Here is a 24,139-nt window from a genome sequence, read left to right as displayed (position 1 = left end):
CACCCAGAACCCCTGTGAAAGAATGGCGACACCTTAATCAGCTTATTTAGGTTCTCGATCAGGAAGTCTAAACCTGCCAACCAGAGTTTCTAATTCCCATGAGATGACCGGGTTAACTACCTTGACTTCACCTCCTACCAGCTCCTGCAAGCTTTGGTGAACGTTTGCCTTCTAACTCAGGGCATTTGTTGGCTTCACGCGGGCTGGTAGTCACAGGTCCGTGTGCCAGATACGACACACACACATACACACAAACAAAGACACACACACAAACGCACACACACACGCGCGCGCACACACACAAACACGCACGCGCACACACACCACCCCCCCCCCCCATTAAGTAAACCTCGTTCTTAGGCGTTACCGACAGTGAGGGGTAGAGAGAGAAATACAAAGACATAAGCCGCAAGGCAAAACCGAGCAAGGGCAGCAGAAGAGATCAAAGTCCTGTACCCTGGGCTGTCAGCAGCATGGGGGCTGGGAAGCTCCTGGAAGCAGGCACCTGAGTGGATGCCGGTGCACGTCAAAGGAGGCCTTCAAGCCTGAAGAACACGGAAGGAGCCAGAAACGGGGTGCCACAGAGATGCCACCCTTAAGGAAGACAGAAAAGCATCCGTTCCGGGGAAGGGGACATAATCCAGTCAGCGACCGCGTAAAACTCAGACATGTCCGGGCACGGTGACTCGCGCCTGTATTCCCGTGGCTTTGGGAGGTCGAGGCCGGCGGACCACCTGAGGTCAGGAGTTGCAGACCAGCCTGACCAACCTGAGGAAATCCCGTCTCTTCTAAAAAGACGAAACTCGGTTGGGCTTGCTGGCGAGCGCCTGTAATCCCAGCTACTCAGGGGGCTGAGACAGGAGAATCGCTTGAACCCGGGAGGCGGGGTTTGCGGTGAGCCCAGATCCCACCACTGCGCTCCAGGCTGGACAACAGAAGCCAAACTCCGTCTCAAAATTGAAAAACAAAACCTCAGAAAACCTTCCCCAGCAAGGGCCAGAGACAACGCCCGTCCCTATTTCTTGACAGCAATTCAAGAGAGAATCTCAGGTGGCCTGCAAAACTCACAAGAGAGCAGAATATCCTCCCCAAGGCAGAGAAGCCACACGCTCTCTCTGGAGGAGGTGGAGTGGCCACCGATCACCCTGCAGCCCCTCCCCACTCCCAGCCAGAAACCCCAGTCCCTCGGAACCAAATTGTTTTCCACTGGCAACAACCTTCCTTCCTGGAAAATCGTTTCCCCTGCCGAAATGGAGAACAAGCACGAAACAAGCAAACACAACTCAAAACACAAACACAAGGAAGCAATCCGAGCAAGCTCTAGCTCCTCATAGCTCATCGATGCCCCCACTGGCGTGCTACTGAAAACAGCGGCTGCACCCATTAAACTCATTCATTACTGGAGAACGAGACAGACCTCAGCAGATCCCTGCTCCCACTGCGACACACCCGCTCCAAAAGACAGAAAGGAAACAACCCCCACACAACACATAAACCTGCCCCAGAATAGAATTCAGCATCAACCTAAGGATCCTGCTGTAACATTGCTACACTGACCCAGGACAGCTCAATTCTCTTCCCACCTATTTACAAAACAATCCTCATTCTGGGAGCTCCGGAAGCATGGCCAGTATTGCACTAGGATCCTCTTCGTGAGGTAGCCGGAAGTCTGGAAACACAGCAAATTTACCTATTTCTCTACACAACACGGAGGGTAATTCTCAGAAAAGGCTTAACACCCGAATCCTCATACTTCAAATGGTTGTGTTTTCCCCATTCGGACTGAAACGTGAGAGTGGAACTCGGCTGCCCAAACCGTGGCGCCGATATCAGCTGCAGGCCAGAGCAAGCCTTTCCGAGGAGATTTTAAACAACCGGTGGGAGCAAGATCCTGAAGCATTTCTTCCAAGATTGGCAGCAGGAGATGAAACCTGGCTCTACCCGGCAGGATCCTGAAGACCAAGCACGAAGCCGTGGCTAGCAAGAGGTGGCAGTGCTCCAGCCGAAGCCACAGAGGAGCAGTCAAGAGCGGAGGTCATGGCCACCGTTTGGGGGGGGATGCCAGAGGGATTCTCCTCGTTGGCTTTCTGGAGGGCCAAACCCTGATCACATCTGCTCACTGGCAGAGCCTTTTCAGAGAGTTAGCCAAAGCTGGAGCGGAGAAGGTCCCCACCAGAGAGTTCTTCTCCACCACGACAACGTTCCTGCTCATGCCTTTCTTCCAACGAGGGCAGCTGGGCAAGACTTGCCATGGGAAATCACGAGGCGTCCACCTTACCGTCCTGATTTGGCGCCTGCTGACTTCTTTTCGTTTCCTTGTCTTAGAAAACCTGTAAAGGGCACCCAGTTTTCTTCAGTTAACAACGGAAGAAAGATTGCATGGAAACAGTTACATTCCCAGGACCCTGGGGGGCTTTAGGGATGGGCTGGACGGCGGGGAGGAGACACTGCTTCCAGAAGGGTCTCGAAGTTGATGGAGACGGGGTCGAGAAGTAAAATACACCTTTTTCATTTTTCTCCCTTAATCCCACTTTTCTACGAATGTTTCCAAGTCCCCTCACACGACGGCAATCCCAGGTAAAGAGTTGTCCTCCTCTGTTGGTTCTCCTTCCTACGATTTTGTCTTGCGGTGTTGTTATTTTCGCTTTTACTCCCAAGGGGATTCTGTCTGTGTCTTTGGGAATCCACAGATGCGGGGGCTGGGAACAAGGAGGGCCAACGGTAGAACTCAGTGGGGTGTGTCCAGGCTGCAATTAACCTAATGAACCTGCCGGGCACAGCAGTCCACCTGGCGTGGACCGTCCCGATTGGCTGCGTTGGGCTGACGGAATGAATTCGTATTGGGGCGGGGCTGCCCAAGGCCCAAGGGGGTCAGGGCTTGAGTCCTGGGTGGGCCCGGGGCTGGCTATATAAGGCCGGGCTCTGGCAGCCCAGCTGCATTCCGCCTCGGACGGCGCAGCGCAGAGGTCACTCCAGGCTGCGGCTCCACATCCCGAGGGACAGAAGCGGGCCTGCTCAGCTGTCTGCAAGGACCGGCGTTCCAGACCAAGTGGCCCGCTGCTCCGAGGACCCAGCTCGCTCCAGGTTGTGGGGACTCCACGCCCCGAGGCCTGCGGTCCGCGAGGACCAGCGCCCCGGAACCAGTGGCCCACTGCTCCGAGGACCGAGCTCGCTCCAGGCTGTGACTCCACATCCCGAGGTCGCTGCCTGGCGACCGGGCAGCGAGGACCGGCCACCCCAGACTTCGTGTCCCGCCGCCCCGAGGACAGAGCCGCGAACGCGAGGACAGCGACGCCTGCACAGCTCTGCTGAGATGGCGGCAGGCTCCACTACGCTGCGCGCAGTGCAGAAGCTGCAGGTGCGTCTGGCCACGAAGACGAACCCCAAAAAGCTGGAGAAATATTTGCAGAAACTCTCCGCCCTGCCCATGACGGCAGACATCCTGGCGGAGACTGGAATCAGAAAGACGGTGAAGCGCCTGCGGAAGCACCAGCACGTGGGCGACTTTGCCAGAGACTTAGCGGCCCGGTGGAAGAAGCTGGTGCTTGTGGACCGAAACACCGGGCCTGACCCACAGGACGCTGAGGACAGCGCTTCCCGACAGCGCCTCGGGGAGGCTCTCCAGGACCAGGAAAAGGCCTGGGGCTTCCCAGAAAACGCGACGGCCCCCAGGAGCCCATCTCACAGCCCTCAGCACGGACGGACAGCACGCAGAACACCTCCGGGACAACAGAGACCTCACCCGAGGTCTCCCAGTCGCGAGCCCAGAGCCGAGAGAAAGCGCCCCAGAATGGCCCCAGCTGATTCCGGCCCCCGTCGGGACCCTCCAACGCGCACCGCTCCCCTCCCGACGCCCGAGGGCCCTGAGCCCGCTGTGCCCGGGAAGCAACCCGGAAGAGGCCACGCTCACGCCGCTCAGGGCGGGCCTCTGCCGGGTCCGGGCTGCCAGGGCCAACCTCAGGGGGAAGCGGTGGCGAGCCACAGCAAGGGGCGCAAATCGTCCCGCTGGGCTTCGGCTCACAAATCGCCTCCTGTCCAGGAAAGCCAGTCAGAGAGGCTGCAGGCGGCCGGCGCTGATTCCGCCGGGCCGAAAACGGTGCCCAGCCTTCTCTTCGCAGAGCTCTGGGACCCCTCAGCGGCCTGGATGCAGGCCAACTACGATCTGCTGTCCGCTTTTGAGGCCATGACCTCCCAGGCAGAGCCAGAAGCACTCTCCGCGCCAACGTTCCAGGAGGAAGCCGCTTTCCCTGGACGCAGAGTGAATGCTAGGCTGCAGGTGTACTCGGGCTCCAGGCCTGCCTGCCAGCTCCAGGTGCTGACGCTGCGCCAGCAGTGCCTCCCGGTGCTTAGAAACAATCCGGACGCCCTCGGCGACGTGGGAGGGGTCGCCTACTCGGTTCTTGAACCCGTTCCGGAAGGGTGGACGCCTGATCAGCTGTATCGCACAGAGAAAGACAACCACGCACTCGCTCGAGAGACAGATGAATTATGGAGGATTCATTGTCTCCAGGACTTCAAGGGAGAAAAGCCGCAGGAGCACGAGTCTTGGCGGGAGCTGTACCTGCGGCTTCGCGACGCCCGAGAGCAGCGGCTGCGAGTAGTGACCACGAAAATCCGATCTGCACTTGAAAACAAACCCAGCGGCCGACAGACAAAGATGATCTGTTTCAACTCTGTGGCCAAGACGCCTTATGATGCTTCCAGGAGGGAAGAGAAGTCTGCAGGAGCCGCTGACCCCGGAAACGGGGAGATCAAGCCAGCCCCCCAGCCCGCAGGAAGCAGCCAGGCTGCCTCCGGCCTCGGGGACGGCGGCGGCGGCGGCGGCGGCGGCGGCGGCAGCAGCAGCAGCAGCAGCAGCAGCAGCAACGTCCTTCACGGGCTCCCTGAGAAGCGGGCCAACCCCTGCCTGAGCAGCAGCAATGAGCACGCGGCGCCCGCGGCCAAGACCCGGAAACAGGCTGCCAAGAAAGTGGCCCCGCTGATGGCCAAGGCAGTTCGAGACTACAAGAGAAGATTCTCCCGACGATAAACTCAGGACTTGCCTGACACATAAAATCTGGGGGGAGGAGGACCAATGCAAAGTCAACGCGGGTTGGGGAACGAAACTTCCAATGGACACCAGGACCCTTGGCTGGGTGCAAAGTTGAGCCTCTGAATTCTGCAGGTGTCAAGCGCTGGCCCTGTGATTTTTGCCTCCCACACCCGGCCACTGCCTCCCTGCTTGGAGGACACCTCAGAATTCAGAAGATATTATGAACGCGTTCGGATCAACTCTGCTTTGGTGGTTCACCGACCGTTTTTTAAACAACGCCCTAGTTGCCATCATAAATCAGGTACGAGATGTGAGAGTCCCTTTTGCCGTTTGTTCTCTCTTCTGAAATCATGGAGCACACAGGGACTTCTTAGACACAAACTCTCAATCCATCAGTTGACACTGATAACTCCGACTACGCAAAATGTCTTGTTACTGTTGTTGTTTTCTTTTAGATAAAAGGCCGGGCATGATCCTCTAATCGTGAGCCATCCTCCTCCGGGAGGCCGAGGAAAGCAGATCGCTTGAGCCCAGGAGGTGGGGACCAGGCTGGGCCAAACGGAGAAGCCCCGTCTCCACAAAAGATACCAAAATTAGCCCGGCGTGGTGGCACGGCCCCTGTGGTCCCAGCTCCTTAAAGGGCTGAGGTGGCAGGATCGCCTGAGCTGGGCAAGCGGAGGTTGCGGTGACCCTTCCTCATTCCACTGCACTCCAGCCTGGATGACACAACCAGAGCACACCTCAAAGAAAACTGCTGTTTGTTTGAAGAAAGGAACTCTTGGCTTTCATACATAAATGCTAACAACTGGTACGTTCCTTAAGTCAAAACACTTTTACTAGAGTCATTCCCAATCTTTTCACCCAGAACCCCTGTGAAAGAATGGCGACACCTTAATCAGCTTATTTAGGTTCTCGATCAGGAAGTCTAAACCTGCCAACCAGAGTTTCTAATTCCCATGAGATGACCGGGTTAACTACCTTGACTTCACCTCCTACCAGCTCCTGCAAGCTTTGGTGAACGTTTGCCTTCTAACTCAGGGCATTTGTTGGCTTCACGCGGGCTGGTAGTCACAGGTCCGTGTGCCAGATACGACACACACACATACACACAAACAAAGACACACACACAAACGCACACACACACGCGCGCGCACACACACAAACACGCACGCGCACACACACCACCCCCCCCCCCATTAAGTAAACCTCGTTCTTAGGCGTTACCGACAGTGAGGGGTAGAGAGAGAAATACAAAGACATAAGCCGCAAGGCAAAACCGAGCAAGGGCAGCAGAAGAGATCAAAGTCCTGTACCCTGGGCTGTCAGCAGCATGGGGGCTGGGAAGCTCCTGGAAGCAGGCACCTGAGTGGATGCCGGTGCACGTCAAAGGAGGCCTTCAAGCCTGAAGAACACGGAAGGAGCCAGAAACGGGGTGCCACAGAGATGCCACCCTTAAGGAAGACAGAAAAGCATCCGTTCCGGGGAAGGGGACATAATCCAGTCAGCGACCGCGTAAAACTCAGACATGTCCGGGCACGGTGACTCGCGCCTGTATTCCCGTGGCTTTGGGAGGTCGAGGCCGGCGGACCACCTGAGGTCAGGAGTTGCAGACCAGCCTGACCAACCTGAGGAAATCCCGTCTCTTCTAAAAAGACGAAACTCGGTTGGGCTTGCTGGCGAGCGCCTGTAATCCCAGCTACTCAGGGGGCTGAGACAGGAGAATCGCTTGAACCCGGGAGGCGGGGTTTGCGGTGAGCCCAGATCCCACCACTGCGCTCCAGGCTGGACAACAGAAGCCAAACTCCGTCTCAAAATTGAAAAACAAAACCTCAGAAAACCTTCCCCAGCAAGGGCCAGAGACAACGCCCGTCCCTATTTCTTGACAGCAATTCAAGAGAGAATCTCAGGTGGCCTGCAAAACTCACAAGAGAGCAGAATATCCTCCCCAAGGCAGAGAAGCCACACGCTCTCTCTGGAGGAGGTGGAGTGGCCACCGATCACCCTGCAGCCCCTCCCCACTCCCAGCCAGAAACCCCAGTCCCTCGGAACCAAATTGTTTTCCACTGGCAACAACCTTCCTTCCTGGAAAATCGTTTCCCCTGCCGAAATGGAGAACAAGCACGAAACAAGCAAACACAACTCAAAACACAAACACAAGGAAGCAATCCGAGCAAGCTCTAGCTCCTCATAGCTCATCGATGCCCCCACTGGCGTGCTACTGAAAACAGCGGCTGCACCCATTAAACTCATTCATTACTGGAGAACGAGACAGACCTCAGCAGATCCCTGCTCCCACTGCGACACACCCGCTCCAAAAGACAGAAAGGAAACAACCCCCACACAACACATAAACCTGCCCCAGAATAGAATTCAGCATCAACCTAAGGATCCTGCTGTAACATTGCTACACTGACCCAGGACAGCTCAATTCTCTTCCCACCTATTTACAAAACAATCCTCATTCTGGGAGCTCCGGAAGCATGGCCAGTATTGCACTAGGATCCTCTTCGTGAGGTAGCCGGAAGTCTGGAAACACAGCAAATTTACCTATTTCTCTACACAACACGGAGGGTAATTCTCAGAAAAGGCTTAACACCCGAATCCTCATACTTCAAATGGTTGTGTTTTCCCCATTCGGACTGAAAGGTGAGAGTGGAACTCGGCTGCCCAAACCGTGGCGCCGATATCAGCTGCAGGCCAGAGCAAGCCTTTCCGAGGAGATTTTAAACAACCGGTGGGAGCAAGATCCTGAAGCATTTCTTCCAAGATTGGCAGCAGGAGATGAAACCTGGCTCTACCCGGCAGGATCCTGAAGACCAAGCACGAAGCCGTGGCTAGCAAGAGGTGGCAGTGCTCCAGCCGAAGCCACAGAGGAGCAGTCAAGAGCGGAGGTCATGGCCACCGTTTGGGGGGGGATGCCAGAGGGATTCTCCTCGTTGGCTTTCTGGAGGGCCAAACCCTGATCACATCTGCTCACTGGCAGAGCCTTTTCAGAGAGTTAGCCAAAGCTGGAGCGGAGAAGGTCCCCACCAGAGAGTTCTTCTCCACCACGACAACGTTCCTGCTCATGCCTTTCTTCCAACGAGGGCAGCTGGGCAAGACTTGCCATGGGAAATCACGAGGCGTCCACCTTACCGTCCTGATTTGGCGCCTGCTGACTTCTTTTCGTTTCCTTGTCTTAGAAAACCTGTAAAGGGCACCCAGTTTTCTTCAGTTAACAACGGAAGAAAGATTGCATGGAAACAGTTACATTCCCAGGACCCTGGGGGGCTTTAGGGATGGGCTGGACGGCGGGGAGGAGACACTGCTTCCAGAAGGGTCTCGAAGTTGATGGAGACGGGGTCGAGAAGTAAAATACACCTTTTTCATTTTTCTCCCTTAATCCCACTTTTCTACGAATGTTTCCAAGTCCCCTCACACGACGGCAATCCCAGGTAAAGAGTTGTCCTCCTCTGTTGGTTCTCCTTCCTACGATTTTGTCTTGCGGTGTTGTTATTTTCGCTTTTACTCCCAAGGGGATTCTGTCTGTGTCTTTGGGAATCCACAGATGCGGGGGCTGGGAACAAGGAGGGCCAACGGTAGAACTCAGTGGGGTGTGTCCAGGCTGCAATTAACCTAATGAACCTGCCGGGCACAGCAGTCCACCTGGCGTGGACCGTCCCGATTGGCTGCGTTGGGCTGACGGAATGAATTCGTATTGGGGCGGGGCTGCCCAAGGCCCAAGGGGGTCAGGGCTTGAGTCCTGGGTGGGCCCGGGGCTGGCTATATAAGGCCGGGCTCTGGCAGCCCAGCTGCATTCCGCCTCGGACGGCGCAGCGCAGAGGTCACTCCAGGCTGCGGCTCCACATCCCGAGGGACAGAAGCGGGCCTGCTCAGCTGTCTGCAAGGACCGGCGTTCCAGACCAAGTGGCCCGCTGCTCCGAGGACCCAGCTCGCTCCAGGTTGTGGGGACTCCACGCCCCGAGGCCTGCGGTCCGCGAGGACCAGCGCCCCGGAACCAGTGGCCCACTGCTCCGAGGACCGAGCTCGCTCCAGGCTGTGACTCCACATCCCGAGGTCGCTGCCTGGCGACCGGGCAGCGAGGACCGGCCACCCCAGACTTCGTGTCCCGCCGCCCCGAGGACAGAGCCGCGAACGCGAGGACAGCGACGCCTGCACAGCTCTGCTGAGATGGCGGCAGGCTCCACTACGCTGCGCGCAGTGCAGAAGCTGCAGGTGCGTCTGGCCACGAAGACGAACCCCAAAAAGCTGGAGAAATATTTGCAGAAACTCTCCGCCCTGCCCATGACGGCAGACATCCTGGCGGAGACTGGAATCAGAAAGACGGTGAAGCGCCTGCGGAAGCACCAGCACGTGGGCGACTTTGCCAGAGACTTAGCGGCCCGGTGGAAGAAGCTGGTGCTTGTGGACCGAAACACCGGGCCTGACCCACAGGACGCTGAGGACAGCGCTTCCCGACAGCGCCTCGGGGAGGCTCTCCAGGACCAGGAAAAGGCCTGGGGCTTCCCAGAAAACGCGACGGCCCCCAGGAGCCCATCTCACAGCCCTCAGCACGGACGGACAGCACGCAGAACACCTCCGGGACAACAGAGACCTCACCCGAGGTCTCCCAGTCGCGAGCCCAGAGCCGAGAGAAAGCGCCCCAGAATGGCCCCAGCTGATTCCGGCCCCCGTCGGGACCCTCCAACGCGCACCGCTCCCCTCCCGACGCCCGAGGGCCCTGAGCCCGCTGTGCCCGGGAAGCAACCCGGAAGAGGCCACGCTCACGCCGCTCAGGGCAGGCCTCTGCCGGGTCCGGGCTGCCAGGGCCAACCTCAGGGGGAAGCGGTGGCGAGCCACAGCAAGGGGCGCAAATCGTCCCGCTGGGCTTCGGCTCACAAATCGCCTCCTGTCCAGGAAAGCCAGTCAGAGAGGCTGCAGGCGGCCGGCGCTGATTCCGCCGGGCCGAAAACGGTGCCCAGCCTTCTCTTCGCAGAGCTCTGGGACCCCTCAGCGGCCTGGATGCAGGCCAACTACGATCTGCTGTCCGCTTTTGAGGCCATGACCTCCCAGGCAGAGCCAGAAGCACTCTCCGCGCCAACGTTCCAGGAGGAAGCCGCTTTCCCTGGACGCAGAGTGAATGCTAGGCTGCAGGTGTACTCGGGCTCCAGGCCTGCCTGCCAGCTCCAGGTGCTGACGCTGCGCCAGCAGTGCCTCCCGGTGCTTAGAAACAATCCGGACGCCCTCGGCGACGTGGGAGGGGTCGCCTACTCGGTTCTTGAACCCGTTCCGGAAGGGTGGACGCCTGATCAGCTGTATCGCACAGAGAAAGACAACCACGCACTCGCTCGAGAGACAGATGAATTATGGAGGATTCATTGTCTCCAGGACTTCAAGGGAGAAAAGCCGCAGGAGCACGAGTCTTGGCGGGAGCTGTACCTGCGGCTTCGCGACGCCCGAGAGCAGCGGCTGCGAGTAGTGACCACGAAAATCCGATCTGCACTTGAAAACAAACCCAGCGGCCGACAGACAAAGATGATCTGTTTCAACTCTGTGGCCAAGACGCCTTATGATGCTTCCAGGAGGGAAGAGAAGTCTGCAGGAGCCGCTGACCCCGGAAACGGGGAGATCAAGCCAGCCCCCCAGCCCGCAGGAAGCAGCCAGGCTGCCTCCGGCCTCGGGGACGGCGGCGGCGGCGGCGGCGGCGGCGGCAGCAGCAGCAGCAGCAGCAGCAGCAACGTCCTTCACGGGCTCCCTGAGAAGCGGGCCAACCCCTGCCTGAGCAGCAGCAATGAGCACGCGGCGCCCGCGGCCAAGACCCGGAAACAGGCTGCCAAGAAAGTGGCCCCGCTGATGGCCAAGGCAGTTCGAGACTACAAGAGAAGATTCTCCCGACGATAAACTCAGGACTTGCCTTACACATAAAATCTGGGGGGAGGAGGACCAATGCAAAGTCAACGCGGGTTGGGGAACGAAACTTCCAATGGACACCAGGACCCTTGGCTGGGTGCAAAGTTGAGCCTCTGAATTCTGCAGGTGTCAAGCGCTGGCCCTGTGATTTTTGCCTCCCACACCCGGCCACTGCCTCCCTGCTTGGAGGACACCTCAGAATTCAGAAGATATTATGAACGCGTTCGGATCAACTCTGCTTTGGTGGTTCACCGACCGTTTTTTAAACAACGCCCTAGTTGCCATCATAAATCAGGTACGAGATGTGAGAGTCCCTTTTGCCGTTTGTTCTCTCTTCTGAAATCATGGAGCACACAGGGACTTCTTAGACACAAACTCTCAATCCATCAGTTGACACTGATAACTCCGACTACGCAAAATGTCTTGTTACTGTTGTTGTTTTCTTTTAGATAAAAGGCCGGGCATGATCCTCTAATCGTGAGCCATCCTCCTCCGGGAGGCCGAGGAAAGCAGATCGCTTGAGCCCAGGAGGTGGGGACCAGGCTGGGCCAAACGGAGAAGCCCCGTCTCCACAAAAGATACCAAAATTAGCCCGGCGTGGTGGCACGGCCCCTGTGGTCCCAGCTCCTTAAAGGGCTGAGGTGGCAGGATCGCCTGAGCTGGGCAAGCGGAGGTTGCGGTGACCCTTCCTCATTCCACTGCACTCCAGCCTGGATGACACAACCAGAGCACACCTCAAAGAAAACTGCTGTTTGTTTGAAGAAAGGAACTCTTGGCTTTCATACATAAATGCTAACAACTGGTACGTTCCTTAAGTCAAAACACTTTTACTAGAGTCATTCCCAATCTTTTCACCCAGAACCCCTGTGAAAGAATGGCGACACCTTAATCAGCTTATTTAGGTTCTCGATCAGGAAGTCTAAACCTGCCAACCAGAGTTTCTAATTCCCATGAGATGACCGGGTTAACTACCTTGACTTCACCTCCTACCAGCTCCTGCAAGCTTTGGTGAACGTTTGCCTTCTAACTCAGGGCATTTGTTGGCTTCACGCGGGCTGGTAGTCACAGGTCCGTGTGCCAGATACGACACACACACATACACACAAACAAAGACACACACACAAACGCACACACACACGCGCGCGCACACACACAAACACGCACGCGCACACACACCCCCCCCCCCCCATTAAGTAAACCTCGTTCTTAGGCGTTACCGACAGTGAGGGGTAGAGAGAGAAATACAAAGACATAAGCCGCAAGGCAAAACCGAGCAAGGGCAGCAGAAGAGATCAAAGTCCTGTACCCTGGGCTGTCAGCAGCATGGGGGCTGGGAAGCTCCTGGAAGCAGGCACCTGAGTGGATGCCGGTGCACGTCAAAGGAGGCCTTCAAGCCTGAAGAACACGGAAGGAGCCAGAAACGGGGTGCCACAGAGATGCCACCCTTAAGGAAGACAGAAAAGCATCCGTTCCGGGGAAGGGGACATAATCCAGTCAGCGACCGCGTAAAACTCAGACATGTCCGGGCACGGTGACTCGCGCCTGTATTCCCGTGGCTTTGGGAGGTCGAGGCCGGCGGACCACCTGAGGTCAGGAGTTGCAGACCAGCCTGACCAACCTGAGGAAATCCCGTCTCTTCTAAAAAGACGAAACTCGGTTGGGCTTGCTGGCGAGCGCCTGTAATCCCAGCTACTCAGGGGGCTGAGACAGGAGAATCGCTTGAACCCGGGAGGCGGGGTTTGCGGTGAGCCCAGATCCCACCACTGCGCTCCAGGCTGGACAACAGAAGCCAAACTCCGTCTCAAAATTGAAAAACAAAACCTCAGAAAACCTTCCCCAGCAAGGGCCAGAGACAACGCCCGTCCCTATTTCTTGACAGCAATTCAAGAGAGAATCTCAGGTGGCCTGCAAAACTCACAAGAGAGCAGAATATCCTCCCCAAGGCAGAGAAGCCACACGCTCTCTCTGGAGGAGGTGGAGTGGCCACCGATCACCCTGCAGCCCCTCCCCACTCCCAGCCAGAAACCCCAGTCCCTCGGAACCAAATTGTTTTCCACTGGCAACAACCTTCCTTCCTGGAAAATCGTTTCCCCTGCCGAAATGGAGAACAAGCACGAAACAAGCAAACACAACTCAAAACACAAACACAAGGAAGCAATCCGAGCAAGCTCTAGCTCCTCATAGCTCATCGATGCCCCCACTGGCGTGCTACTGAAAACAGCGGCTGCACCCGTTAAACTCATTCATTACTGGAGAACGAGACAGACCTCAGCAGATCCCTGCTCCCACTGCGACACACCCGCTCCAAAAGACAGAAAGGAAACAACCCCCACACAACACATAAACCTGCCCCAGAATAGAATTCAGCATCAACCTAAGGATCCTGCTGTAACATTGCTACACTGACCCAGGACAGCTCAATTCTCTTCCCACCTATTTACAAAACAATCCTCATTCTGGGAGCTCCGGAAGCATGGCCAGTATTGCACTAGGATCCTCTTCGTGAGGTAGCCGGAAGTCTGGAAACACAGCAAATTTACCTATTTCTCTACACAACACGGAGGGTAATTCTCAGAAAAGGCTTAACACCCGAATCCTCATACTTCAAATGGTTGTGTTTTCCCCATTCGGACTGAAAGGTGAGAGTGGAACTCGGCTGCCCAAACCGTGGCGCCGATATCAGCTGCAGGCCAGAGCAAGCCTTTCCGAGGAGATTTTAAACAACCGGTGGGAGCAAGATCCTGAAGCATTTCTTCCAAGATTGGCAGCAGGAGATGAAACCTGGCTCTACCCGGCAGGATCCTGAAGACCAAGCACGAAGCCGTGGCTAGCAAGAGGTGGCAGTGCTCCAGCCGAAGCCACAGAGGAGCAGTCAAGAGCGGAGGTCATGGCCACCGTTTGGGGGGGGATGCCAGAGGGATTCTCCTCGTTGGCTTTCTGGAGGGCCAAACCCTGATCACATCTGCTCACTGGCAGAGCCTTTTCAGAGAGTTAGCCAAAGCTGGAGCGGAGAAGGTCCCCACCAGAGAGTTCTTCTCCACCACGACAACGTTCCTGCTCATGCCTTTCTTCCAACGAGGGCAGCTGGGCAAGACTTGCCATGGGAAATCACGAGGCGTCCACCTTACCGTCCTGATTTGGCGCCTGCTGACTTCTTTTCGTTTCCTTGTCTTAGAAAACCTGTAAAGGGCACCCAGTTTTCTTCAGTTAACAACGGAAGAAAGATTGCATGGAAACAGTTACATTCCCAGGACCCTGGGGGGCTTTAGGGATGGGCTGGACGGCGGGGAGGAGACACTGCTTCCAGAAGGGTCTCGAAGTTGATGGAGACGGGGTCGAGAAGTAAAATACACCTTTTTCATTTTTCTCCCTTAATCCCACTTTTCTACGAATGTTTCCAAGTCCCCTCACACGACGGCAATCCCAGGTAAAGAGTTGTCCTCCTCTGTTGGTTCTCCTTCCTACGATTTTGTCTTGCGGTGTTGTTATTTTCGCTTTTACTCCCAAGGGGATTCTGTCTGTGTCCTTGGGAATCCACAGATGCGGGGGCTGGGAACAAGGAGGGCCAACGGTAGAACTCAGTGGGGTGTGTCCAGGCTGCAATTAACCTAATGAACCTGCCGGGCACAGCAGTCCACCTGGCGTGGACCGTCCCGATTGGCTGCGTTGGGCTGACGGAATGAATTCGTATTGGGGCGGGGCTGCCCAAGGCCCAAGGGGGTCAGGGCTTGAGTCCTGGGTGGGCCCGGGGCTGGCTATATAAGGCCGGGCTCTGGCAGCCCAGCTGCATTCCGCCTCGGACGGCGCAGCGCAGAGGTCACTCCAGGCTGCGGCTCCACATCCCGAGGGACAGAAGCGGGCCTGCTCAGCTGTCTGCAAGGACCGGCGTTCCAGACCAAGTGGCCCGCTGCTCCGAGGACCCAGCTCGCTCCAGGTTGTGGGGACTCCACGCCCCGAGGCCTGCGGTCCGCGAGGACCAGCGCCCCGGAACCAGTGGCCCACTGCTCCGAGGACCGAGCTCGCGCCAGGCTGTGACTCCACATCCCGAGGTCGCTGCCTGGCGACCGGGCAGCGAGGACCGGCCACCCCAGACTTCGTGTCCCGCCGCCCCGAGGACAGAGCCGCGAACGCGAGGACAGCGACGCCTGCACAGCTCTGCTGAGATGGCGGCAGGCTCCACTACGCTGCGCGCAGTGCAGAAGCTGCAGGTGCGTCTGGCCACGAAGACGAACCCCAAAAAGCTGGAGAAATATTTGCAGAAACTCTCCGCCCTGCCCATGACGGCAGACATCCTGGCGGAGACTGGAATCAGAAAGACGGTGAAGCGCCTGCGGAAGCACCAGCACGTGGGCGACTTTGCCAGAGACTTAGCGGCCCGGTGGAAGAAGCTGGTGCTTGTGGACCGAAACACCGGGCCTGACCCACAGGACGCTGAGGACAGCGCTTCCCGACAGCGCCTCGGGGAGGCTCTCCAGGACCAGGAAAAGGCCTGGGGCTTCCCAGAAAACGCGACGGCCCCCAGGAGCCCATCTCACAGCCCTCAGCACGGACGGACAGCACGCAGAACACCTCCGGGACAACAGAGACCTCACCCGAGGTCTCCCAGTCGCGAGCCCAGAGCCGAGAGACAGCGCCCCAGAATGGCCCCAGCTGATTCCGGCCCCCGTCGGGACCCTCCAACGCGCACCGCTCCCCTCCCGACGCCCGAGGGCCCTGAGCCCGCTGTGCCCGGGAAGCAACCCGGAAGAGGCCACGCTCACGCCGCTCAGGGCGGGCCTCTGCCGGGTCCGGGCTGCCAGGGCCAACCTCAGGGGGAAGCGGTGGCGAGCCACAGCAAGGGGCGCAAATCGTCCCGCTGGGCTTCGGCTCACAAATCGCCTCCTGTCCAGGAAAGCCAGTCAGAGAGGCTGCAGGCGGCCGGCGCTGATTCCGCCGGGCCGAAAACGGTGCCCAGCCTTCTCTTCGCAGAGCTCTGGGACCCCTCAGCGGCCTGGATGCAGGCCAACTACGATCTGCTGTCCGCTTTTGAGGCCATGACCTCCCAGGCAGAGCCAGAAGCACTCTCCGCGCCAACGTTCCAGGAGGAAGCCGCTTTCCCTGGACGCAGAGTGAATGCTAGGCTGCAGGTGTACTCGGGCTCCAGGCCTGCCTGCCAGCTCCAGGTGCTGACGCTGCGCCAGCAGTGCCTCCCGGTGCTTAGAAACAATCCGGACGCCCTCGGCGACGTGGGAGGGGTCGCCTACTCGGTTCTTGAACCCGTTCCGGAAGGGTGGACGCCTGATCAGCTGTATCGCACAGAGAAAGACAACCACGCACTCGCTCGAGAGACAGATGAATTATGGAGGATTCATTGTCTCCAGGACTTCAAGGGAGAAAAGCCGCAGGAGCACGAGTCTTGGCGGGAGCTGTACCTGCGGCTTCGCGACGCCCGAGAGCAGCGGCTGCGAGTAGTGACCACGAAAATCCGATCTGCACTTGAAAACAAACCCAGCGGCCGACAGACAAAGATGATCTGTTTCAACTCTGTGGCCAAGACGCCTTATGATGCTTCCAGGAGGGAAGAGAAGTCTGCAGGAGCCGCTGACCCCGGAAACGGGGAGATCAAGCCAGCCCCCCAGCCCGCAGGAAGCAGCCAGGCTGCCTCCGGCCTCGGGGACGGCGGCGGCGGCGGCGGCGGCGGCGGCAGCAGCAGCAGCAGCAGCAGCAGCAACGTCCTTCACGGGCTCCCTGAGAAGCGGGCCAACCCCTGCCTGAGCAGCAGCAATGAGCACGCGGCGCCCGCGGCCAAGACCCGGAAACAGGCTGCCAAGAAAGTGGCCCCGCTGATGGCCAAGGCAGTTCGAGACTACAAGAGAAGATTCTCCCGACGATAAACTCAGGACTTGCCTTACACATAAAATCTGGGGGGAGGAGGACCAATGCAAAGTCAACGCGGGTTGGGGAACGAAACTTCCAATGGACACCAGGACCCTTGGCTGGGTGCAAAGTTGAGCCTCTGAATTCTGCAGGTGTCAAGCGCTGGCCCTGTGATTTTTGCCTCCCACACCCGGCCACTGCCTCCCTGCTTGGAGGACACCTCAGAATTCAGAAGATATTATGAACGCGTTCGGATCAACTCTGCTTTGGTGGTTCACCGACCGTTTTTTAAACAACGCCCTAGTTGCCATCATAAATCAGGTACGAGATGTGAGAGTCCCTTTTGCCGTTTGTTCTCTCTTCTGAAATCATGGAGCACACAGGGACTTCTTAGACACAAACTCTCAATCCATCAGTTGACACTGATAACTCCGACTACGCAAAATGTCTTGTTACTGTTGTTGTTTTCTTTTAGATAAAAGGCCGGGCATGATCCTCTAATCGTGAGCCATCCTCCTCCGGGAGGCCGAGGAAAGCAGATCGCTTGAGCCCAGGAGGTGGGGACCAGGCTGGGCCAAACGGAGAAGCCCCGTCTCCACAAAAGATACCAAAATTAGCCCGGCGTGGTGGCACGGCCCCTGTGGTCCCAGCTCCTTAAAGGGCTGAGGTGGCAGGATCGCCTGAGCTGGGCAAGCGGAGGTTGCGGTGACCCTTCCTCATTCCACTGCACTCCAGCCTGGATGACACAACCAGAGCACACCTCAAAGAAAACTGCTGTTTGTTTGAAGAAAGGAACTCTTGGCTTTCATACATAAATGCTAACAACTGGTACGTTCCTTAAGTCAAAACACTTTTACTAGAGTCATTCCCAGTCTTTTCACCCAGAACCCCTGTGAAAGAATGGCGACACCTTAATCAGCTTATTTAGGTTCTCGATCAGGAAGTCTAAACCTGCCAACCAGAGTTTCTAATTCCCATGAGATGACCGGGTTAACTACCTTGACTTCACCTCCTACCAGCTCCTGCAAGCTTTGGTGAACGTTTGCCTTCTAACTCAGGGCATTTGTTGGCTTCACGCGGGCTGGTAGTCACAGGTCCGTGTGCCAGATACGACACACACACATACACACAAACAAAGACACACACACAAACGCACACACACACGCGCGCGCACACACACAAACACGCACGCGCACACACCCCCCCCCCCCCCCATTAAGTAAACCTCGTTCTTAGGCGTTACCGACAGTGAGGGGTAGAGAGAGAAATACAAAGACATAAGCCGCAAGGCAAAACCGAGCAAGGGCAGCAGAAGAGATCAAAGTCCTGTACCCTGGGCTGTCAGCAGCATGGGGGCTGGGAAGCTCCTGGAAGCAGGCACCTGAGTGGATGCCGGTGCACGTCAAAGGAGGCCTTCAAGCCTGAAGAACACGGAAGGAGCCAGAAACGGGGTGCCACAGAGATGCTACCCTTAAGGAAGACAGAAAAGCATCCGTTCCGGGGAAGGGGACATAATCCAGTCAGCGACCGCGTAAAACTCAGACATGTCCGGGCACGGTGACTCGCGCCTGTATTCCCGTGGCTTTGGGAGGTCGAGGCCGGCGGACCACCTGAGGTCAGGAGTTGCAGACCAGCCTGACCAACCTGAGGAAATCCCGTCTCTTCTAAAAAGACGAAACTCGGTTGGGCTTGCTGGCGAGCGCCTGTAATCCCAGCTACTCAGGGGGCTGAGACAGGAGAATCGCTTGAACCCGGGAGGCGGGGTTTGCGGTGAGCCCAGATCCCACCACTGCGCTCCAGGCTGGACAACAGAAGCCAAACTCCGTCTCAAAATTGAAAAACAAAACCTCAGAAAACCTTCCCCAGCAAGGGCCAGAGACAACGCCCGTCCCTATTTCTTGACAGCAATTCAAGAGAGAATCTCAGGTGGCCTGCAAAACTCACAAGAGAGCAGAATATCCTCCCCAAGGCAGAGAAGCCACACGCTCTCTCTGGAGGAGGTGGAGTGGCCACCGATCACCCTGCAGCCCCTCCCCACTCCCAGCCAGAAACCCCAGTCCCTCGGAACCAAATTGTTTTCCACTGGCAACAACCTTCCTTCCTGGAAAATCGTTTCCCCTGCCGAAATGGAGAACAAGCACGAAACAAGCAAACACAACTCAAAACACAAACACAAGGAAGCAATCCGAGCAAGCTCTAGCTCCTCATAGCTCATCGATGCCCCCACTGGCGTGCTACTGAAAACAGCGGCTGCACCCATTAAACTCATTCATTACTGGAGAACGAGACAGACCTCAGCAGATCCCTGCTCCCACTGCGACACACCCGCTCCAAAAGACAGAAAGGAAACAACCCCCACACAACACATAAACCTGCCCCAGAATAGAATTCAGCATCAACCTAAGGATCCTGCTGTAACATTGCTACACTGACCCAGGACAGCTCAATTCTCTTCCCACCTATTTACAAAACAATCCTCATTCTGGGAGCTCCGGAAGCATGGCCAGTATTGCACTAGGATCCTCTTCGTGAGGTAGCCGGAAGTCTGGAAACACAGCAAATTTACCTATTTCTCTACACAACACGGAGGGTAATTCTCAGAAAAGGCTTAACACCCGAATCCTCATACTTCAAATGGTTGTGTTTTCCCCATTCGGACTGAAAGGTGAGAGTGGAACTCGGCTGCCCAAACCGTGGCGCCGATATCAGCTGCAGGCCAGAGCAAGCCTTTCCGAGGAGATTTTAAACAACCGGTGGGAGCAAGATCCTGAAGCATTTCTTCCAAGATTGGCAGCAGGAGATGAAACCTGGCTCTACCCGGCAGGATCCTGAAGACCAAGCACGAAGCCGTGGCTAGCAAGAGGTGGCAGTGCTCCAGCCGAAGCCACAGAGGAGCAGTCAAGAGCGGAGGTCATGGCCACCGTTTGGGGGGGGATGCCAGAGGGATTCTCCTCGTTGGCTTTCTGGAGGGCCAAACCCTGATCACATCTGCTCACTGGCAGAGCCTTTTCAGAGAGTTAGCCAAAGCTGGAGCGGAGAAGGTCCCCACCAGAGAGTTCTTCTCCACCACGACAACGTTCCTGCTCATGCCTTTCTTCCAACGAGGGCAGCTGGGCAAGACTTGCCATGGGAAATCACGAGGCGTCCACCTTACCGTCCTGATTTGGCGCCTGCTGACTTCTTTTCGTTTCCTTGTCTTAGAAAACCTGTAAAGGGCACCCAGTTTTCTTCAGTTAACAACGGAAGAAAGATTGCATGGAAACAGTTACATTCCCAGGACCCTGGGGGGCTTTAGGGATGGGCTGGACGGCGGGGAGGAGACACTGCTTCCAGAAGGGTCTCGAAGTTGATGGAGACGGGGTCGAGAAGTAAAATACACCTTTTTCATTTTTCTCCCTTAATCCCACTTTTCTACGAATGTTTCCAAGTCCCCTCACACGACGGCAATCCCAGGTAAAGAGTTGTCCTCCTCTGTTGGTTCTCCTTCCTACGATTTTGTCTTGCGGTGTTGTTATTTTCGCTTTTACTCCCAAGGGGATTCTGTCTGTGTCTTTGGGAATCCACAGATGCGGGGGCTGGGAACAAGGAGGGCCAACGGTAGAACTCAGTGGGGTGTGTCCAGGCTGCAATTAACCTAATGAACCTGCCGGGCACAGCAGTCCACCTGGCGTGGACCGTCCCGATTGGCTGCGTTGGGCTGACGGAATGAATTCGTATTGGGGCGGGGCTGCCCAAGGCCCAAGGGGGTCAGGGCTTGAGTCCTGGGTGGGCCCGGGGCTGGCTATATAAGGCCGGGCTCTGGCAGCCCAGCTGCATTCCGCCTCGGACGGCGCAGCGCAGAGGTCACTCCAGGCTGCGGCTCCACATCCCGAGGGACAGAAGCGGGCCTGCTCAGCTGTCTGCAAGGACCGGCGTTCCAGACCAAGTGGCCCGCTGCTCCGAGGACCCAGCTCGCTCCAGGTTGTGGGGACTCCACGCCCCGAGGCCTGCGGTCCGCGAGGACCAGCGCCCCGGAACCAGTGGCCCACTGCTCCGAGGACCGAGCTCGCTCCAGGCTGTGACTCCACATCCCGAGGTCGCTGCCTGGCGACCGGGCAGCGAGGACCGGCCACCCCAGACTTCGTGTCCCGCCGCCCCGAGGACAGAGCCGCGAACGCGAGGACAGCGACGCCTGCACAGCTCTGCTGAGATGGCGGCAGGCTCCACTACGCTGCGCGCAGTGCAGAAGCTGCAGGTGCGTCTGGCCACGAAGACGAACCCCAAAAAGCTGGAGAAATATTTGCAGAAACTCTCCGCCCTGCCCATGACGGCAGACATCCTGGCGGAGACTGGAATCAGAAAGACGGTGAAGCGCCTGCGGAAGCACCAGCACGTGGGCGACTTTGCCAGAGACTTAGCGGCCCGGTGGAAGAAGCTGGTGCTTGTGGACCGAAACACCGGGCCTGACCCACAGGACGCTGAGGACAGCGCTTCCCGACAGCGCCTCGGGGAGGCTCTCCAGGACCAGGAAAAGGCCTGGGGCTTCCCAGAAAACGCGACGGCCCCCAGGAGCCCATCTCACAGCCCTCAGCACGGACGGACAGCACGCAGAACACCTCCGGGACAACAGAGACCTCACCCGAGGTCTCCCAGTCGCGAGCCCAGAGCCGAGAGAAAGCGCCCCAGAATGGCCCCAGCTGATTCCGGCCCCCGTCGGGACCCTCCAACGCGCACCGCTCCCCTCCCGACACCCGAGGGCCCTGAGCCCGCTGTGCCCGGGAAGCAACCCGGAAGAGGCCACGCTCACGCCGCTCAGGGCGGGCCTCTGCCGGGTCCGGGCTGCCAGGGCCAACCTCAGGGGGAAGCGGTGGCGAGCCACAGCAAGGGGCGCAAATCGTCCCGCTGGGCTTCGGCTCACAAATCGCCTCCTGTCCAGGAAAGCCAGTCAGAGAGGCTGCAGGCGGCCGGCGCTGATTCCGCCGGGCCGAAAACGGTGCCCAGCCTTCTCTTCGCAGAGCTCTGGGACCCCTCAGCGGCCTGGATGCAGGCCAACTACGATCTGCTGTCCGCTTTTGAGGCCATGACCTCCCAGGCAGAGCCAGAAGCACTCTCCGCGCCAACGTTCCAGGAGGAAGCCGCTTTCCCTGGACGCAGAGTGAATGCTAGGCTGCAGGTGTACTCGGGCTCCAGGCCTGCCTGCCAGCTCCAGGTGCTGACGCTGCGCCAGCAGTGCCTCCCGGTGCTTAGAAACAATCCGGACGCCCTCGGCGACGTGGGAGGGGTCGCCTACTCGGTTCTTGAACCCGTTCCGGAAGGGTGGACGCCTGATCAGCTGTATCGCACAGAGAAAGACAACCACGCACTCGCTCGAGAGACAGATGAATTATGGAGGATTCATTGTCTCCAGGACTTCAAGGGAGAAAAGCCGCAGGAGCACGAGTCTTGGCGGGAGCTGTACCTGCGGCTTCGCGACGCCCGAGAGCAGCGGCTGCGAGTAGTGACCACGAAAATCCGATCTGCACTTGAAAACAAACCCAGCGGCCGACAGACAAAGATGATCTGTTTCAACTCTGTGGCCAAGACGCCTTATGATGCTTCCAGGAGGGAAGAGAAGTCTGCAGGAGCCGCTGACCCCGGAAACGGGGAGATCAAGCCAGCCCCCCAGCCCGCAGGAAGCAGCCAGCCTGCCTCCGGCCTCGGGGACGGCGGCGGCGGCGGCGGCGGCGGCGGCGGCAGCAGCAGCAGCAGCAGCAGCAGCAGCAACGTCCTTCACGGGCTCCCTGAGAAGCGGGCCAACCCCTGCCTGAGCAGCAGCAATGAGCACGCGGCGCCCGCGGCCAAGACCCGGAAACAGGCTGCCAAGAAAGTGGCCCCGCTGATGGCCAAGGCAGTTCGAGACTACAAGAGAAGATTCTCCCGACGATAAACTCAGGACTTGCCTGACACATAAAATCTGGGGGGAGGAGGACCAATGCAAAGTCAACGCGGGTTGGGGAACGAAACTTCCAATGGACACCAGCACCCTTGGCTGGGTGCAAAGTTGAGCCTCTGAATTCTGCAGGTGTCAAGCGCTGGCCCTGTGATTTTTGCCTCCCACACCCGGCCACTGCCTCCCTGCTTGGAGGACACCTCAGAATTCAGAAGATATTATGAACGCGTTCGGATCAACTCTGCTTTGGTGGTTCACCGACCGTTTTTTAAACAACGCCCTAGTTGCCATCATAAATCAGGTACGAGATGTGAGAGTCCCTTTTGCCGTTTGTTCTCTCTTCTGAAATCATGGAGCACACAGGGACTTCTTAGACACAAACTCTCAATCCATCAGTTGACACTGATAACTCCGACTACGCAAAATGTCTTGTTACTGTTGTTGTTTTCTTTTAGATAAAAGGCCGGGCATGATCCTCTAATCGTGAGCCATCCTCCTCCGGGAGGCCGAGGAAAGCAGATCGCTTGAGCCCAGGAGGTGGGGACCAGGCTGGGCCAAACGGAGAAGCCCCGTCTCCACAAAAGATACCAAAATTAGCCCGGCGTGGTGGCACGGCCCCTGTGGTCCCAGCTCCTTAAAGGGCTGAGGTGGCAGGATCGCCTGAGCTGGGCAAGCGGAGGTTGCGGTGACCCTTCCTCATTCCACTGCACTCCAGCCTGGATGACACAACCAGAGCACACCTCAAAGAAAACTGCTGTTTGTTTGAAGAAAGGAACTCTTGGCTTTCATACATAAATGCTAACAACTGGTACGTTCCTTAAGTCAAAACACTTTTACTAGAGTCATTCCCAATCTTTTCACCCAGAACCCCTGTGAAAGAATGGCGACACCTTAATCAGCTTATTTAGGTTCTCGATCAGGAAGTCTAAACCTGCCAACCAGAGTTTCTAATTCCCATGAGATGACCGGGTTAACTACCTTGACTTCACCTCCTACCAGCTCCTGCAAGCTTTGGTGAACGTTTGCCTTCTAACTCAGGGCATTTGTTGGCTTCACGCGGGCTGGTAGTCACAGGTCCGTGTGCCAGATACGACACACACACATACACACAAACAAAGACACACACACAAACGCACACACACACGCGCGCGCACACACACAAACACGCACGCGCACACACACACCCCCCCCCCCATTAAGTAAACCTCGTTCTTAGGCGTTACCGACAGTGAGGGGTAGAGAGAGAAATACAAAGACATAAGCCGCAAGGCAAAACCGAGCAAGGGCAGCAGAAGAGATCAAAGTCCTGTACCCTGGGCTGTCAGCAGCATGGGGGCTGGGAAGCTCCCGGAAGCAGGCACCTGAGTGGATGCCGGTGCACGTCAAAGGAGGCCTTCAAGCCTGAAGAACACGGAAGGAGCCAGAAACGGGGTGCCACAGAGATGCTACCCTTA

At 57.4% G+C, this 24,139-nt stretch overlaps 4 protein-coding genes across 8 annotated transcripts in view; 3 read left to right on the top strand and 1 right to left on the bottom strand.

The window, feature by feature from the left end:
• KATNAL2 (katanin catalytic subunit A1 like 2) overlaps window positions 1-24,139 on the bottom strand; it is a 495,511-nt gene that overhangs the window by 307,205 nt on the left and 164,167 nt on the right. The gene's annotated exons all lie outside the window — the stretch shown is intronic.
• Window positions 3,314-5,029, top strand: LOC129051561 (elongin-A3). Its single transcript, XM_063717016.1, has 2 exons — window positions 3,314-4,835; window positions 4,911-5,029. Exons 1-2 carry the CDS (start codon window positions 3,314-3,316, stop codon window positions 5,027-5,029), a joined length of 1,641 nt encoding a protein of 546 aa, XP_063573086.1.
• On the top strand, window positions 15,085-20,261 carry LOC129051585 (elongin-A3-like). The gene has a single exon (XM_054537875.2). The coding sequence runs from the start codon at window positions 15,085-15,087 to the stop codon at window positions 16,792-16,794; it is 1,710 nt and encodes a 569-aa protein (XP_054393850.2). The 3' UTR covers window positions 16,795-20,261.
• LOC129051584 (elongin-A3-like) lies at window positions 20,967-22,682 on the top strand. The gene is made up of 2 exons (XM_063717015.1): window positions 20,967-22,488; window positions 22,564-22,682. Exons 1-2 carry the CDS (start codon window positions 20,967-20,969, stop codon window positions 22,680-22,682), a joined length of 1,641 nt encoding a protein of 546 aa, XP_063573085.1.

Source organism: Pongo abelii, chromosome 17, assembly GCF_028885655.2.
Source record: "Pongo abelii isolate AG06213 chromosome 17, NHGRI_mPonAbe1-v2.0_pri, whole genome shotgun sequence".
Lineage (NCBI taxonomy): Eukaryota > Metazoa > Chordata > Mammalia > Primates > Hominidae > Pongo > Pongo abelii.
This window is presented reverse-complemented; position numbering and strand designations above follow the sequence as displayed.